This window comes from Alexandromys fortis, unplaced genomic scaffold (assembly GCF_014885135.2).
Source record: "Alexandromys fortis isolate MF-2015 unplaced genomic scaffold, M_Fortis_MF-2015_v1.1 scaffold_2_1_26212458, whole genome shotgun sequence".
NCBI lineage: Eukaryota > Metazoa > Chordata > Mammalia > Rodentia > Cricetidae > Alexandromys > Alexandromys fortis.
The window spans coordinates 3,682,862-3,701,473 of record NW_026067930.1 but is presented as its reverse complement, the minus strand read 5'-3'; the positions used below and the strand labels follow the sequence as shown (position 1 = coordinate 3,701,473).

The 18,612-nt window shown below is 47.1% G+C and overlaps 2 protein-coding genes across 2 annotated transcripts in view; one reads left to right on the top strand and one right to left on the bottom strand.

Annotated features, from left to right (window-relative positions):
- The first annotated feature begins 391 nt into the window (after positions 1-391).
- Positions 392-6,219, top strand: Chrac1 (chromatin accessibility complex subunit 1). Its single transcript, XM_050145012.1, has 3 exons — positions 392-2,480; positions 4,822-4,948; positions 5,455-6,219. The coding sequence occupies exons 1-3, from the start codon at positions 2,334-2,336 to the stop codon at positions 5,571-5,573; spliced, it is 393 nt and encodes a 130-aa protein (XP_050000969.1). The 5' UTR covers positions 392-2,333; the 3' UTR covers positions 5,574-6,219.
- Positions 6,220-7,521: 1,302 nt separating this feature from the next.
- Ago2 (argonaute RISC catalytic component 2) overlaps positions 7,522-18,612 on the bottom strand; it is an 83,558-nt gene continuing 72,467 nt past the window's right edge. The window contains exon 19 of the mRNA XM_050145011.1: positions 7,522-18,433. Within this exon, the coding sequence (XP_050000968.1) occupies positions 18,325-18,433 (109 nt within the window). The 3' untranslated portion in view covers positions 7,522-18,324. The remainder of the gene's footprint in view (positions 18,434-18,612) is intronic.

Genomic DNA, 18,612 nt, shown 5'->3' with positions numbered 1-18,612 from the left:
CCATGTCCTAGTGTTTGCTACTGGAGGCTTTGGTCTGGGCATTTAGAGATCCTTGGCCTCTTAAAGAATTAGAAGGTGCAGACCAGTGGTGGCACATGCCTTTAATTCCAGCACTTGAGAGGCAGATGGATCTAGGTGAGTTTGAGGCCAGCCTGATCTACAAGGAGACTTCCAGGACAATTAGGGCTGTTGCACAGAGAAACCATCTCCAAAAAACAAACAAACAAAAGAAAGAAAAAGAAAAGATCACACATCACACAGATAGCGAAATAGCAGGGAAAAGAGAAACCATCTCCAAAAAACAAACAAACAAACAAAAGAAAGAAAGAAAAAGAAAAGATCACGCATCACACAGATCGCAAAAAAGCAGGGAAACTTTATTCAGAGCAAAACAATATAGATTAGGAATGCACAGTCCAAAGACTAGAGGGTCACAGGAGTTCAGGCTATTGCTCTAGCTTCTGAGATCTGAAGGGAGTTAGTTACAAGGGGTGGACTTTGGGTGGGTCACTTTTTTTTCTTTTGCTTTCATCTTCATAGAAGGGTGGGTCACTATTTTGACAGATTATTACAACCTCTTTTCTACTGTACGTGTCCCCATAATGTAGAATTCTAATTACATGCACATTCAATTACACACACGCATAAGATGGCAAATGGGGTTTTCCTAAAAGTTCGCTTTAAGGATGATTTGCCCTATTTTGCATGTACTCCAAACTAGTTCAGACTGGCTGGCCTCCTTCATCTCCTTTCATAACTAGAGTACAACCGAATAGAACGTAAGTTTGATGCCAATTAAGAGAAGGAAAAACTTATTCTATTGTCCAGAACAGTGTGTGTGTGGCATGATGGGGTTGGGGGTGGTAAATGTCCTAGGTTGTTAGCTGCATTGTTCAGAGTGCGTGCACAGCTCAAGCCACGTGACATCCCATAAACTATTCCTTATGCTTGTCTGCCTCACTTGTGTGAGACAAAGCACATAACAGACAATACTCTTCTTGTCTCAGCCTTCCTGTACAGCTCTCCTTTTCTTCAGATCTGAGCACAATGTCACTTCTTAGAGGCCAGCCTACCACCACAGGCATGACACTTCCCACTGGAAATGGTATTCTTTTCCAGTACATCTGGGTCTGAACATAATCTTATTGAGAGCAGGCAACACGGCTGACTTGCTCACTGGCTGTCCCCTTGTGCCTGATACTAACACTGGACATAAATTCTACATCGATGGACTTCAACCAACCTGGAATACACGGTATTGGGAGGGGGGTTCACGGAATCACGTCTGTTGAGGAGACATATAGCAACCTTTCCTCATTGCTCCCTAACCATCTGGCAACTGCTCATATAGCATTCACAAAGCACTTATCCAGGGTAACAAGAGAGGACAGGCATTGTATGAGGAGACAGTGCCTAGGCTCTATGCAACTGTCACCTTCTGTATTTAAAAGACTTAAGCAGGTGCAATTTCAGTCTATGTGGGGATCTTAGAACCGATTCCCCAAAGATCCTGAGGGCCAGCTCTATTTTGTGCTTATTTGGGCCAGGGTACACGATGATAAAGACAACACTGAACCCTAACACGATCCAACCTACGAAACCCTGCGCATTTAGTTCCTCCAGTTAAATTTAATGCCAATTTAGGAGTTTTGTCCTCTCTGGGCCGCACCAACTTTACTTCACAACCTATCTAGGCTGAAGCCCACGGTCTCATGGTTCCACCCGCCCTGGCCCACGACTTCCTGCTATTCTTGGACACTGCCATACGGATTACCACTTGCTCGTATGTTTCTAACAGCCTTCATTCTACCTTCTCTGCTTCCTATTCCTCCAGACATGGTCCATCTTCTTCAACAAGGTCTTGTGTGACTGCGCTGGCCTCGAACGCTTGGTGACCCTCTTGGTTTTGTGGTGGGCTTACAGGGCGCTCAAGGGCCATCTAGCTCAGCCACCTCTTTAACAGGCTAATCCCCACGGGCCTCGAGGCACGGGCAGAGACCACTTCTCCCTACTCCCCTGGCCAAACCGTTGCTCCTTCCTGCTCCGGCCACCGTCCATCTGATTACCAGTGTGGCACATGCTTGCTGGCGACCTCCAGAACGAGGCCTCAGACCACATTTCTCTTTCTCTGGCATTTGAAGGGGCCGGCCTGTGCAGCTCGGGGATTCCCGAACGCAGTCGGAGGCCCGGAAGCGCTTCTTCCGGTCGGCAGCCGCGGCGTTTCCGAGGGGATTTTCCTGGGTGCCATCACCCAAGCTTTCGGGCCACCGCGCGCCACGGCGTCTGCGCAGGCGCGGACGCGCGGGGCATCACGGGCCGCCCGGACGCAGAAGATGGCGGACGCGGCCGTGGGTAAGGACAAGTGCGGGGAACAGCGGCTCGTGTCGCTGCCCCTGTCCCGCATCCGAGTCATCATGAAGAGCTCTCCTGAGGTGTCCAGCATCAACCAGGAGGCGCTGGTGCTCACGGCCAAGGCCACGGTGAGCGGCCGGCGGGGCGGCGTGAGGGGCGGGTGCGGGCACTAACCGCTCCCCGGGCTCCGCACACACCCGACCTGACGGCTGTCCTGCGGGGCCGCGCGCCCCAACCTCCTTCTCGCGCCTGCGCGCTCCCATACCCCCCCCCATTGTGGTCTCAGCCCCGCCCACCCGCGCCGCGCCTCCGCTAGGCTGCTTCCGCTCTGCGTCCTCACTTCGCTCCCAGCGTTCCTCGCGTCCCGCCCCAGCGCGTCATTCCCGCCGTGCCTCGCGCGCGCGCCCAGCCTCCCTTGTGCGGCTGCGCGGGTTCTGCCCCCGGTTTCTGTCGCGGACTACGGCGGGGTGATTCGTGCTCTCGAAGCTTCCCGGGTGGCCCGCCTGGCAGTCTCCGGATCCCCAGGCCTCCGCACGCTGTGAGGGTCTGTGTAGACAGCAGGTGGTTACAAGTTCGACTTAAGAGACAAGTGTTAACCGCACAGCCCCCTTCCAACACCGATCGCTTTGCATTTTTATTTTGTTTTATTTTTTGAGACAGGTCGCAATATGTTTCTCTATCCCCGAACTGTGTAGACGAGGATTGCCTCAAACTCGAAAGAGATCCACTTGCCTCAGCCTCTCGAGTGCTCGGATTGAAGGCGGGCACCACCAAGCCCCGCTTATTTGGTTTTGGCCACTTGTTATTCTACAGCAGCCCTACCAAACCCTTCTGAGTGCTGGGATTGGAAATTCTTTTTTTTTCCTTCTTTTTTTTTTATTTTGGTTTTTCGATTTAGGGTTTCTCCGTGAATAGCCCTGGCTGCCTTGGAACTCACGCTGTAGAATAGGGTGGCCTCGAACTCACAAAGATCCGCCTGCCTCCGCCTCCCGAGGGCTGGGATTAAAGACGTGCGCCACCACCACCAGCCTGGATTAAAAATTCTTACTACCGCTTCTTGTTTAAAGTTTGGTCTTGTTAGTGGTGGTCCAGGAATCTTCCTGTTAGGAGACCTGGCCTTAATAACTACCTCTAGATCGTTTTCCAGCTTATACTTCCACTTCAAAGTTAGTATTTTTACAATGCTTTGAAGCAGGGCCAGTGTGGGTGCAAATCTTGTCACTTTGCACAGAGCGTTAAGTACAGCCTGGCAAAATACAGTAGTTCCCACTGTCCTTGGACAGGTCCGGGACCGCCAAATAGCAGTCTTAGGATGACAAGCCCCTTTTAGACAATGGTGTACTATTTACAGAACACGTCTATTTTTAAATCGTCAAGATCATGGAGGAGCTACTTGTTTCTGTGTGGTCCCGGGGACTCAAAGCTTCCGTTCAGATTCATCCTAGCATTAAGGATCTAAGAACTATGCAGACGCTTCTTTCATCCCTTCCTAGCTGAACCTTGGGAAGGGCTCAGTTTACCTTATTTCTGAGTCTTGTCAGGTCCCCAGAGTACATCGGCAAATTGAGATGTCACTTTTCAGCTTGAGGTTGTTGGATTTTACTATAGTTTTGAGTGAATACCCTTCCACAAGGGATTCAAGTAGACTGAAAATGTGTTTCCGAGATACAGATACGTGCGAGTTCACATCTGTAATCTAGGCGTTTGAGATACTGAGGCAGGGGCATCTCCAGGAATTCAAGGCTAGTCTGGATTACAGAGTGAGACTTTGTCTCAATAAACTGTAAGCTAAATAAAATCGTTGGCAGGCAGAATTTTTGAATGTTCGCTCCATTTATTGTAGTGGCTGGGGACACTCCACCCCACCCCCACCACCGGTTTCAGATAGCTCCTGTAGCCGGGCGGTGGTGGCACACGCCTTTAATCCCAGCACTCTGGAGGCAGAGGCAGGCGGATCTCTGTGAGTTCGAGACCAGCCCAGCCTGGTCTATAAGAGCTAGTGCCAGGACAGGCTCCAAAACCACAGAGAAACCCTGTCTTGAAAAACCAACAAAACAAAACAAAAACAGATAGCTCCTGTATCTCAGACTGGCCCGAGTGGAACTTGTGCTGTATCCATAGCTGCCCTTGCTCTCCTGTGCCTCCTGCCTCCACCTCCAGAGTGCTGGCATGATACGTGTGGGCCACAGCACTCCCCTGAAACCAGAGCCATTGTTCATGATCACTTGTAAGTATTGTTCGTGTTGCACACCTAAGCTCAGCATTAGAAAATGCCTGCTGCCTCCTACTCTACCCAGGCATGCTTCTTTTCTGATCTCATGTTTCTTTCTCCTCTAAACTGATTTCCTGTAATTTAATTTGAGGAACCAAGATAATCAGAAGTATTAATGGAATTTTAAGCTTAGAAAGTCTGTGGCAAGTTTTCAAAGTTGACCTTTCATTTGATTTTTGTTGTTGTTGTTGGTTTAGGAACTCTTTGTTCAGTATCTAGCCACCTGTTCCTACAGACACGGCAGTGGTAAAGCCAAGAAAGCACTGACATACAGTGACCTAGCCAGCACTGCAGAGGACTCGGAGACCCTTCAGTTTCTTGCAGGTACCTAGTCTTTGGGACTTTCTGGTTTAAAAAACAAAAAACAAACAAAAAATATGCATAGTGAGGTTTTTTGTCCCACTATTGTTCCACTCTATCGGTTTATCTGACTTGGCACAGGAAGGAGTTTGTGGCCCCCCATGAACTGTAGAAGTTGGCAGTGTATACAAGATGCTTGGCTGACTAGCAGACTCGCTCCGAACTGTGTACTTTGTCCTGTTCCCCCCCACACCAACAGCAACTGGTACATGCAGCCTTGGATAGAAAGAGCTTTGTCTAGCCCAGGGGCCAGTCCATCCTTCCTCAGCTTGCTTGGACAGGGTGGGTCACAAATCAGGGTGGGTCCATCTGTAGAATGTGAACAGGTTTGTATTAGCATGCACCAGAAAACAACCCGTTTCTGTCATTCCATCTCCTTTAGAAGGTTTCTAAGTTGGAACTAGGTACATTTTGAAATTGTTTCATAGTTCACCATAAGCAATTACTGACATACTTCCTGTTTTTTAAAGATATATTACCAAAGAAGATTTTAGCTAGTAAGTACCTGAAAATGCTCAAAGAGAAGAGGGAAGAAGAGGAGGAAGAAAATGATGGTGAGGAAAGTGACATTGGTGAAGTACTGGCTTAAGCCAGCAAGAAGTGCTCCGAGTGAGTGCTGTGAGAAGCTCAAGGACAGACTCACAGCTGGGAAGTGGTGGCCACTCGCAGACTTGGAGCTTGTATTCCCTCTTGCAGTGGGAAGGACTGGAGCCGTCTCCTCTCCTAGCAGGAAAGAGCCCTGGGCATTGGCACTGCTGTGGCTTTGGGTACAGAAGCACATACCCCTGAGCTTCATGTTGAACTTGCAGGAGGACCTGGAAGCTCCATGTCAGCTGTCTGATCCCAGGGATACCAGTTCTCACGAATGGCTACACATGTAGCTCATGTACTTGTACTACCTTTGAATTTTTTGTATTTTTTAAGAAATGGACTATGCAAAGCCGGGCGCTGGTGGCGCACGCCTTTAATCCCAGCACTCGGGAGGCAGAGGCAGGCGGATCTCTGTGAGTTCGAGACCAGCCTGGTCTACAAGAGCTAGTTCCAGGACAGGCTCCAAAACCACAGAGAAACCCTGTCTCAAAAAACCAAAAAAAAAAAAAAAAAAAAAAAAAAAGAAAAAAAAAGGACTATGCATTTTTATTGTACAGAATTTGCTTTTCCTTTCCCATTAAAGGTCTGTATATATTTTACAGTAACATGCTTTATTGGAGTAAATTCAGGTTCTTTGCTTTTTCTGATGTCTTACTGATAATTTTGTGAAATTTCAGAGTTAGCATTTCTGGCTGGAGATATGAACCAGACAGAGTTCATGCTTAGCAGGCATAGGGCCACTGGACTCTGGGCACCAAAACAAACAGCAGCAACATGTACGTAGCTGCCCAATTCCCAGAGGAGAGCCCAGCTCATCAATCCCATGCAACTGAAAAAAGTCTTCTGTGTTTGCTGGACACTGGGAAGGCTTTTTTTTTTTTTTTTTGAATAGTCTTGCATATGTAGCCAAGGCTGGCCTGGTACTTGTAATCCTGTCTCAACATCCCAAAAATCAGGGTATAAGGGCCTGTCAGTCTTGCTCACTATTCAATACACAAAACACCCCAAATATTTCCCCACCACCCTCGGTTAATCTCTGCCTCTACATGCTAATGACCACATTTCTTCTCTTCCCTTCAGGGTCTCACTGTGTAGCCCTAGCTGGCCTAGAACTCGGAGATCTCCCTACCTCTGCCTATGTGCTGGGATCCTGTCCACTTTACCTTCCACATCTGTTTTTAAAAATGATTCTCTTTCCAGCATCTTCATCCCCATGTTACCCTGGCAACCACTGTTCCAGTTGAAAAGACTGGATGAACAAAGCAGAGCATTAGGAGTCATTTGCCTGTTGCTGCTGTGGTTGTCAGGAGCCTTTTCCCTCCTAAAAATCATTACAGGAACCATCGCCCTGGGGAGCCTGCAGAGAACCCCGCACCCATAATTATGTTAAGAATCGTTCTATTGACAGAACCTACCCCACCCAATTAAGCTGTTAATGGAGAACTGTTAGCGGTACCCACCCCACATTCCAGACTATCCAGGGAACTAGGTGTGCACAGGTCTGCCACAGCAAATGTTCAGTTCATTCTAGGGACTTTCAGTTGCCTGCGTCCCCCCACCCACCCTTTTCTGACACCACCTTCACTTTTCAATCATCCTGGAGAGGCTTCCAGGGACTTGAGAGCACCACCACGTTTACACCACATAGGTCAACAGAGCTAGCTAGCTTCATGTAGGGGGAAAAAAATCAGGTGTCAGTTTTCACAGTCTGGAGCTCAGATCAGAGCCTTGTCCATGGCTGGCTCAACTGAATGATTTCTCGTTTCTCTGTGCTGCTGGTGTAGACGACACCCCTAGCTCTCTTATACTCCACACTTCTGGTCCTTGGGTACAGAGCTCTGCAGAACAGAGGAAGGATGCACTCTACCAGGGACACTGGACTCAGCTTGTGCATTTGCCAGTGCTCTCAAGGGAGACAGTAACTAGACATCTTTGGAATAGGCAGCTGTAAATATGAGGAATTTTATTTATTTTTTTGCTGACATACTATGAGGCAAAACAAAATTGACACCATACAAAATAACTTTATAAAATATCATTCACATATTTTATCAGATTTACAGCATTCTGTGCATGTTAGGGGGACTACAGAAGGAGGTGAAAAACACTATACCAAACTTTCAGTATTAGTTTATACACACAGTAAGAACAACGTAAGTAGCTGTTAGGTTTCCCATGAATTTATTGCAAAAATAGTGCAAACTATTTAACCTAGTAAGCTGTGAAAACAAACTTGAAAGGACCCAGCTAAGCTTAAACACGACAAGAGATGCACGGTGTCTCAGCATTCAGCTTTTCTCACCAGCTGTCTTGTCCATGCAGACCACCCAACCAGGTCAATGTGGGCGAGTGCCGAGAAAGACAGGAAAGGCGGCTGCTCCAAGGCCAGACTGCCCAGCTGCTGCACCCTGTCATTGCCTTTAGGCCATGCTACTGACTCAAAGGACGGACACCCATGAGGTCTGTGTGTTAAAGTTAAGATGCCACAACTTTGCACTGAAGGTACCCACCCTTGGGTGATGTGGAGAAGGAAACCGAGGAAGCAGCATGAACACAAAGATCTGAGCGGCGCGGCCTGCTGAGATGCGTAGTACCCTTTTCCTCAGTGTGCTTGGGGAAAGATTCCTATGTAGGGTGACCTTTAGAACCACATACTGCAGGGAGAAAAAAGGAGGATACTAACTTTGGGTTTTTCTTTCAACAGACTAATGGGGTCCAGAAAGCATAATATCAAAACAAGTAAAATATAATGCTACATAGAAAAGCTAAAAAAAAAAACAACCCAAAAAACCCAAATTAAAAAGAAAACCAAAAAACCCACCAAAACAACAAACCGAAATGCAGCACACGCAGGTCTTTGACTTGAGGTACCTATGTTAATTTCATCACCTGCCCAAAGTACTCGTCAGGTTAAAATAAAATGCTTCCGGCAAGCCAATTGTAGGGCATTGATTACAGAGAAAGTGCAACAGCTCTGAGCTTCATATCCATATGCAGCATACTAAAGGGGGATTTAGTCTATAAAATATAGCTTACGTATCAACCTGATGGAAGCTTCAAAACCAAACCAAACCCACACACGTCTAACAAGAGAATCATCCCTTCTCTTACTTGTTTTCCTTTGAGATCCTGCAAAGGGGAGAGGTGGGAGAGGTAGAGAAAAGGGGGAGCGGGTGTTTCCCAAATCACCTTTCGGAATCTTGCCACCAAGTACAGTTGGTTCTTCTAAAATCCAGAGATCTCTTTAAAAGACTAAGACTATACATACACTACAGGAAAGATTCCTAACTTTATTTCTGATTGGTATAAAATCAAATTCATAAGACTCCAAAATATTGTGTTACCGCCAAAGAACTGTTAAAAAAAGATTGCCATAGTAGGAAAAGTCTAGACTTGTAAACTGCCAAATATAAAAATGTGGAAAGTCATTGATCTCCGATCTTATTTTCTTACCCATCAAAAAGTGTTCCTGACTTCAGAAACCATGGGCTGCGGCAGAGCGCACACCTTCCCCACCTCCAGACGGCCACGGGCGTGGTGCCCTCTCCAGTGCCCGTGGTGTTTAGCACTTCCACCATGCAAACTAGGAGATGGAATCGACAACAGTCCATTTGCTGTTTATGAAATAAAGTCTTATACAAAACATGCCAGAGGAAGAGGGATATGGTCAGCAAAAAAGAAAAAAAAAAAAAGCAGAAACGAGTACTTGGGGTGTCTGTTTTTGGGTGTGTGCCTCTTCAATGGCACAGAAATGGAAGTGACAGTTATGAACACATGCATAGAATAGCTGGGGTATGTTATGTGAATAATGTTTGTGTAAAATTTGCTCTTGGACATATTTTTCCCCTCCCTTTTCCAAAAAGGCAGGTTGGGATCCCAAGTAACAACGAGAGCAGTCAGATGGGATACTGGCATGATCAGGCGGGGCTCCCCACTTGCAAGAGAAAATGACTATTCTGAATTTCAAAAATGTATTAGGGTTAACAGAAAAGGCACAAAATAAATAAAAATATCATTAAATAAACGGAAACGATGATTTCAAGTTTCATGTGGAGTTCGTTACGTCCCACTGTTTGGTTACATTTTCCAATTTAATTTGACAGACTTAGTAAATAGCACCCAACTGTTTAACTGAGGTAGATCCACATTGTATAGAAAGCTGGGTCCCCTCTATCTTATCCCAAGATTGAAGATGCTTTTACAGAAACAAAAATCTGTTGTGATTTATTCAGAAGCAGTGACAGGTGGCAGTGCCCGCTGAGAGCCTGGCCTAGGAGCAGGCTGGGAAAACCTATGTCTCAGTCGTGTTCCCAGCAGCCAAGGCTCATCTCAGACTGGAGGAGAGAACCAGGCGTTTGAAGATGACCCTGCCGAGGTCTCTAGCCAGACCGGTACAGAAACGCGCACAACCGACCTGTTCCCATCAAGCCAAGACGGAGAGCACAAATGAGGGGAAGAATGTAACCCTAACAGCGACCCCTTTTAACTCCAGAGGGAGCACGTGCTGGAGTTACGATTGAGCATCTGGATCTGGACAGTTGAAACGCATCTGCCTATATTATTTTTTATTTTTTGCATACTCTGAAATGTACAAATTCACTATCTGATTAAGGCTTAATTTAAAGTGACATCACTACTGGTATCAAGCAAGGCCTGGGCATCCTGACGATCCACAGACTGGCATCAGACTGAAGACAATGACATGAAGCCTCAAAGTTGAGTTTAGCAGGTACTATAATTTTATAATTAATTGTACAATCCATGTAGCAAATGAAAAATTATACAGAGGGGCCAAGGGTCATAAATAATAGTTTACACAGGAACTGTCAATTTACAAAACAGCACTGCGTGGTTTCTAAACTGCAAGCACAAGACATCGTCATACAGATCCACTGTACAGGTACAAACATGTCCATGACATACAGAGTACCACCTGAAAACAGGCCTTTGGAGCCACTCCACTTCTCAGAAAGTAGCAAACGTTAAATGGATGTAATACATTTTGATTCAAAATGTCTTCAAAAAATGCTTCAGTGTGTGTGGGTGGGGGGGGGATAAGACTGGGCGAGGAGCCACAGGGGGAACTTCTGAATTCATTTTTGGTTCTTTTTCAGTTATTTTATAAAAATAAAATAAAACTAGAAAAATTGATAAAAACCCAGGGTTAAACCCCTCAATACACATTAGGCAGGTAATCTGAAGTATGAGAGGAAAGAGTCTGGGTTCAGGGTTACATTCTCTTCCTGCATTTGAGGCGGTAGACACTTTGTTGCACAGAAGCCTACAATCATTCTCTTACAACCTTTTTTTTTTTGTTGTTGTTGTTAAACAAAAACTCATTTGCGCCTACAGTTATAAATTCTTAACTTTTAACAACTACACTAAAATTCTTTTCCAAACGCAGGACTCAAATTCCAATTTAATGGGGAATTGTACCCTTTCGGGGTTTAATCACATTGGTCTATTTGGTTTTAAAGAGGAACCAAAATTGTTACTGTTAATGTATTATCCACCCACAGCCAGTGCTTCACAGGCAAAGGCCTTGTCTATGCAATTAAAAAAAAAAAAAAAAAACAAACAAACCAAAAAAAGCAGATCACTTCCCCTGTTAAAACCAACAAAAACATCCCTTGACAGGGAGGGTGGTTTTAATGAGACCAGGCTAGGGAACTGCTTCATCCCTGGCTCGAGAAGGTCAGAGATAAGAATGCCATTATAGGCATGTCAAAGCTGGAGTCCTCTGTTTTCGGTTTAAGTGACCCACGTCACAGAACAGAGTAACAACAATGAAAAAGCATTCCAAAATACCATTAGGACCAAATAGCACCTTCCGCCCGAGGACGTCACACAGATTCACAAAGACACAATTCCAATTCCCTCTAAACCTACTTCCTATACAACAGACGGTTGAGCTGAGGGGCAGAGAACAAAAGACCTGACCTCAAACCCCAGCAAAAGGCGAGCCTGCTTGTGAGGACACAAAAGACCCAGGATGGGACTTAGGGTGCCTCTATGGCTGCAGGGCGGCATCACAGTTTGCAAGGAGGAACTGAGGAGTGACGAGCTCCGTGGGTAGGGTCAACTAAAGATTAGCCCCTGCTTCAACCTCCAGCGGCCATTACGACCTGTCCCCACAGGTATACCTCACTCTGCTGGTAGCTGGTGTTGAGTGTTCTTGTGACCACACTGATGTTAAGGAGTTTGAAGAGGCAGGAAGAACTGAATGAGGAAGGTTCCCACAATTGTTTTCTGGTGACCCCTCAGGGAAGAAGGTACTGTCTGTACAAAAACGAGAGCTCCTGCAACCTTTTAGCCCTCAAAACTGCAGTGGCCAGGGCTTTGGGTTGCTTGGTATCCCCCAGAAGAGGGAAGGTTCCTCTTGCTGGTGCCCTCTGAGGACTGTAGCTCATACCACTGTACCTGGGTGAGGCCCTAGACAGAGTATGTCTAGAGCCCTGTGCCTCCCTGGATTCTCACCAAACCCTCAGCCAAGCCAGAGGATCCAAATGACCCGGGTGCCACAAATGCTTGCACACCAAAAGCATGGAAGGTGACACCCCACCCCCAACAATGCATTACAACTAGAGAGGAGGGTTGCAGAGACATTTGGCAGAGGCCCCTCCACATGCCCTTCAATACCCAGGCCTTCATGACACTGTCCAACTGTGTCATGATTTCCTAAGTCAATTAGTGGAGGAATCTGGGAGCTTATGCTGACTTTTCAAAATGAGGCCAAGTAAACTTTAAGAGAGAGGCCAAAGGGATGAAGGTAGAGCCATGATGTATAAGGATGGCCTTCTGGACAGCAAAGTGGACGACCACAGGAGATCTGGCTAGAGGTGGCGGGTCCCCATGGCAAACCTCTAAGTCAGACATGCACTGTCAAACACGAGTGGGGACTTGTACTCAAAAAGAGCCCATTACTCCTTCCATCTGAGGGCCTAGGGCGAGAGCACAGAGCTTTCAGTCCGTCGCATTCAAACCCAAGATCAAAGGTCAGCTAGCTGTGCCTGTACTGTCTGAATCCATGCAACTGCTTTAAATACATTATCTGCACGAGTCGGTGTTGGAGCACCTTTATGAGTTTATAGTGTATAAAAAGGAAGGAGAGAGCAAGGAACCCATTCATAAGTAAGCAAGCAGGGGAAAAGATGCAAAACTAGGCAGGAACAGGCTGCCTCCAGGCTCAGCCACATGTGGCCCTGCATGGAGTCGCTTCCAACAGCCTGGAGGATGTACGTTCCCCATGCAGAGAAGCCCTTCTGCCAGCCTCTCAGGTGATAGACTCTTGTAGCTGGGCGGTGCTGAGGTTATCCCTGGTCAGCGATAGCAGAGGGGGCCGCCCCAGGTCACAGTATGGCACACACATTTTCAAGCCAGAGCTGAACAGAGGAGTTCACAACTCAGTTGATTCAGGTGATATTTTGGCTATATTCAGTGTGGATAGCGGTGCTTCAGAGCAAACACAAACCAATGAGAAGTCAGAGGTAGCTTTTATGCATCTGTCTAAAAGGTTTGGAGAAACCACCTTCTGTAGTGATTTGGCTAAGCCGATACATTCAACTTGAGACAATAAATGGCAGAACAAATCCAAAAGACACAAGGTGAGGGCTCTGCAATGGCACTGACATCACACACACACACACACACACACACACACACACACACACACACACACAGCGGTTTGAATGTAAAAGCTCCTTTTGTTTCAGACACTGGGTACCCTGACCACAGACAGTTTATGTGGGGCTGACTAGAGAGAGCCTGTACTTAGAACCCAGCAGGGTCACAAGGCATGAGGGCCTGCACTGGGCTTCAGATGTCCCTGCCATCCATCGATGCACCATAAACGACAGTCTGACACAGCAGTGACCTCACAGCTTTAAGTTGAGGGCCAGTCAAAGAAATACAGCGATGGCCCGTTAACACTGGCTGGGCCATTCCGATGTCATCCAAGTTGACACAGGTCACAGGAACTAGAATGACATAGTTCTGGGGGCCTGGCAGATCACAAGAAAACTAAACAGACCAAAAGCGCCACAAAGACTCCTAACTAATCCATTTACATTCAAGCCTTCAGGTCTCGGAGAGCATGCTGTCCTGTGCAGAGGTGGAGAACTTCTTGTCTGAAAACAAGACACGGCTAGTCCACAATGCTTGAGAGAACAGATCCAGTCTGCACACTCTAGCATATAATACTGAAATGTGTGTTGGGATCGCAGAAGCAAGGCAATGTCCCACATAAACATCAACTCCTGCCACTGTGGATCTGTTTACAATCACTTCAATGAGTACAGCAGATATGGAGTTGGATGCAGTAAAGAAAACTGTCGCAAGATCAGTGCAACTTCCAGGAGCCAGCGGGTCTGCAACAGGGCACCCAGAACAGAGCTAGCGCACTGCCTGCAGCGAGCCAGGCAGCACGGTTACTGTGGGGAAGGGCTTAAAACAAACAAAGTGTTTACATTTGCAAATGAGGCATATGAACACCAAGGGAGTGTAACTTCTACTTAGGGCACATTCCTTTTTTCAGGGGTGTAGAAATGAGTCAGGGAGGTCACAGAAAGGTTGCTTATGGCTTGTCTGGGGCCACGGGGATTGTCCACTGCCTGCGTAGCAAAATGCCCATGAAATCCTTGTAACAATCCAAAAGGTCAGGGTCACGCTGAAGGACCCTGAAGGTTCCTGTGACCAGTCAGTGCTACCACCACAGGGCCAAGAGAGGTCACCCAGCCCTAAGGCCTCCTGGACACTCAAGGGTCCCAGCTGCATGACTCGGGGCTGGTCTACCCTTAACACATTGTATCAAATATAGAATTTGATTGAAAAACTGCTTGTAAAAATAAAATTATAATCACCCTGCAGATCAATACAAAAGCATACTGCTGCATCTATAAGAAAAACAATTCATCCAGAAAAACTACATCTGTGGCTTCCAAAAATAAAGCATCCGCAAGCCCAAAGGTAAACATTGGGTCATTTATAAAAGTTAGGGGAAACAATCTCTACCATGTCCATCAGGTACCACATGCATTGGGACAGCCAACTCAGCCGAATCAAACCAGAGCAGGAGAGAAAAAATAAATAGCAACATTTGCACTTAAAAATAATAAAATAACATCTAACAACAACAACAACAAAAACCCTGCCCAACCCCACCGCTGGGGCTGTCTTTCTGTCCAGCGCTCAGTAACAGGTAAACATTAGGAAAACAGGTGTTGGGTCAGCTGCAGACAGCATGGAGCGAGCAGCCTCCCCACTGGCAGTGCCCTGTGGCCTAGAGGCCAGTAAGCTGGTGGGTGTGAGGAGTGGCGAAGAGGCCAAATATGGGGAAAGCAGAATGGACCAAATAGTATCAAGTGTGCATGTGAGGACATCCCCAGACAGCCCCTTTCTAGAAGTACAGGTAGGCTGAGCTTCAGGGCCGACGGGAACTAAGACAATCTGGGCTGGTAACGCGTAGTGACAGGACGGGAGTTTTGATAGTATTAAGGGCTCATCTACAAAATGGGGCCTCACGGTCTCCCTAGAGTTTTGAACTGCTTCATCAGCACGTGGAGAATTTGCTGCATGGTGCACACAGTGGAGAAGGGATTGAAGTCATGACTGGTTTTTGAAAAGTAAATATCCTACAATATACTAGGAAGAGTCCCAGCATGGGAGTCTGATTGGGCAGCCTCTCTTAGAGACAGGCACACCCTAATTTCCCTTCCAAATGGATACAGGGCATAACAACACAATCACATTCAGTTTGCTTAAAGCAAGGCACACCTTACTTATCAGTGGGGTTGGGAACACAGCTAGCTAGTGGGCACCTCAACCTTGGCCAAGTTTCTCCCGCAAGGAGATACTTCAGGAGCTAGCGGCACTTGTCGCCAGCTGTAGGTGCAGGTGCAGTCTGATAGCTGGCTCCCACAGAAGACTGAGGTCTCATACTACCTCAAAATTTATGCTAATAAGGGGAGGGAAAAAATTTGGGGAAACAATTATTTACCTGAGAAATTGGAACTCCAGCCATTTATGAACTGCACCATGGGACGTGTGGACAATGTGTACCTAAACTCAATCAGGGGTGTTTGGTCTGGGGAAGGTTTTCATGTTCAAAGTGTCACAAATAAGCGTGGGCCAAAGAAAGCACTTTCCTCAAGTACTTTAGCCCATCAAAAAGAAAGAAAACTTATCCTTCAAGATGATCAAAACAAACAAAACTCCCATCTCAGATGTCCTCCCCAGCTCACAGTGCTCCTAGGTGTGAGCTCAAGCAGGTTCCTTCCTGCTCCCTTGGCCTCATGAGGGACTGCCTCAGAAAGCCTCCAGACACATTGGGGTGGGGGTAAGGGGCTAAAACACAGATGCCCAGCCGGCTGCAAGCGCCAGATCCAAAAGGCTGGCAGCAGGCCTGAGAATCTGCATTGTAGCACACTCATTTGCATGACTGAGATCCCATGGCAAGGGGCTAAGGACACACCTTTGAGACATGGTTTTTATGTTTTTTTTTTTGTATTTTATAATTTTTTTATTTTTATTATTATTTTGGTTTTAGAGTAGGGTTTCTCTGTGTATCTTTGGCTATCCTGGAACTCACTCTGTAGACCAGGCTGGCCTCAAACTCACAAAGATCCGCCTGCCTCTGCCTCCCAAGTGCTGGGATAAAAGGCGTGTGCCACCAGCGCCCAGTGAGACATATGGTTTTAAGGATAGCTAAAAACAATCTAATTTCAGATTCTAAAAGTTTACCAGCTGAACAAGTTTTTCAGCCTGACCGTGCTTAGTGAGTTAAAGTGTTTTTATATCCTTTTCGAAACAGTCTGAGAAAGTGCCACTTGCCAATGGGATAGCGGGCAGCCCCAGTGCTTCTGAGACCGAGGTTTGTCACGTTAAAAGATTTTTAAAGACACAGCAAGAAGAGACTAATGTCATTAGTAAGACACCCACATGCACACACAGACACACACCCCGCTGAGGGCATGACTTCCCAGGTCACTGTGTCTGCCCCACCACCAGGTGCAGAGCAGGTGGATGATGGGCAGTGGTGGCACTGTGTCCTCTAGCACGAGGTGCCAACCACGGTGGGGGGCGGGGTGGGCTGGCACCCTCCCTCCACTGCAGGGTCAGAGGTAAATCACACAGAGTTGGGGGGGGGTGAGGACCATCAGCAGGGGTAGAGAAAACCCACAGAGCAGAAAGCAGCAAGGAAGAGGAGGCCCTGTTCCTACTGGGAACTTGTGTGTGGAACGCGGATCCGATTCTCACTCAGCTTCAGGACAAGCACGAAGAGCCCCACTGGACACACACACTGAAGTGGCTGCTGCCACCTACAGAACCACTCGGTAGTGTCCCCTTCTCAGTTCAATGGTCTCTAGGTCGGCAAAGCCAGGTTGGGGCCCAGAGCAGTCTGTGCTTTCCCTGCTGGCCTTGCCCACCGCCAGCTCCTCCTGCCTGCCCATCCCACGTCAGCAGAGCCACCATCAGCAGCTCTCTCTCCATTTCAGTGCATAGATCCTATGAAAGCCACCTTCCAGACTGCACCCAGAGAGAGGTGCACTCTGATGAGAGCTTGTTCCCCAGCAATGGAAGAATAAATAAAATCCATTTGTGCTTCATCGGCTGAGCGATACACATGGATGAGGCAGGGGAGGACGGCAAATTCCTGGCAAGCACACTGTCCTTCCCAGAGGTACAAGCTACACAGTCCACACTGGGGAGGGGAAGAAGGAGGGGTGCATCGCTGTCACATGAAGCCAGTTGCATATTCTTCTACGTAAGCGCTAAAAGCCACAAGAGGTGGCCTGTCTCCAGGCTCCAAACAGCTCCTGATATGGGAAACAGGTCACAAGAAGCACCCCATAGTCAACAAAAGGAAAACAGCATCTACCTACCACATTTAATACTGCAAACCAGATATATATATTCTTCTCTTACATTAAAGACATAACAGTGAAAAAGGATTGTACTGTATTTACCACCACAGACCCGTATTCTTTAGAAACTTTGGAAAATAAATGTCACAGTCCTACAGGACAAATCTTATGATTAGACTGTCAGTAATATTGTATTTTTTTCTCTTTTTAAATAAATTTTTATCAAAATGGCACTTGTCTGCCAATCTCTCGGACCCGTCACTGCTGCAAACACATGTGACTGTCCTCTCTGCGACTACGCCTTCGTTCAGGCCTCGAGGGCAGGCAGTGGCAGGCGAGAGACACCATGGATACCAAGCAGCCATCTGCCCTGGGGCTGCAGAGCACGTGGCACCCCTAGAACAACATTAGTGACAACTTCTTAGGGTCAGGCTTTAAAACCCCAATGGTGATGGTGTTGCTTTCACGCTCAGAGCCTTCACAGCTAGTTAGAGCCCAGCGATTTCATTGAGAATCAGGTTTTAAAAACGAGTAAATCGAATGACCAAATAAATTAAAAATGTTTTAAAGCCCTGAGAGTTCATAGACTGGTTTGAGGACATTTTGTTGTTGTTTTGTTTTTAGGAAACACGGACTCTTTCGGTGAGCAGCTTATAGGTTTTGGCAAACCACGTTTCCTACAATGGGGTCTCATACAGGCCTGCAGCTCAAAATCCAAGTTTGAAATCTGGGACGGAAGGCATTCTGGAAAATGGAGGATCTAATAAAACCAAAGACGTCTCATGTTCGATGCTGGCTGTCACGGAAGGGCTGGGCATCTGTTGGTCTGAGTGTAGCTGGTCTCGTGTGAATCCAACTTGGTACACAATTGCTAAACACTACAACATGTCAAGCAAAGTACATGGTGCGCAGTGTGTCCTGGTGGACCTGGACCGCTTTGGCCAGCGCTTGGTGATCTCGCCCGTTGCTCTGCCCAGAGGTATGGCTTCCTTCAGCGCTGCAGAGGAAGAGAAAGAATGTAGTCTTTACCAGACACCAATCCAGGAACAGGAACTTGACACACAGCGAAAACAGCATGGCTGCGGCCACACAGCTGACGAACGGCCATGGGGATGGTCACTTCTTCCAGGGAAAACAGTCGTCAGCGCCTATAAGAAACCAGCCTTGTCTCAAACC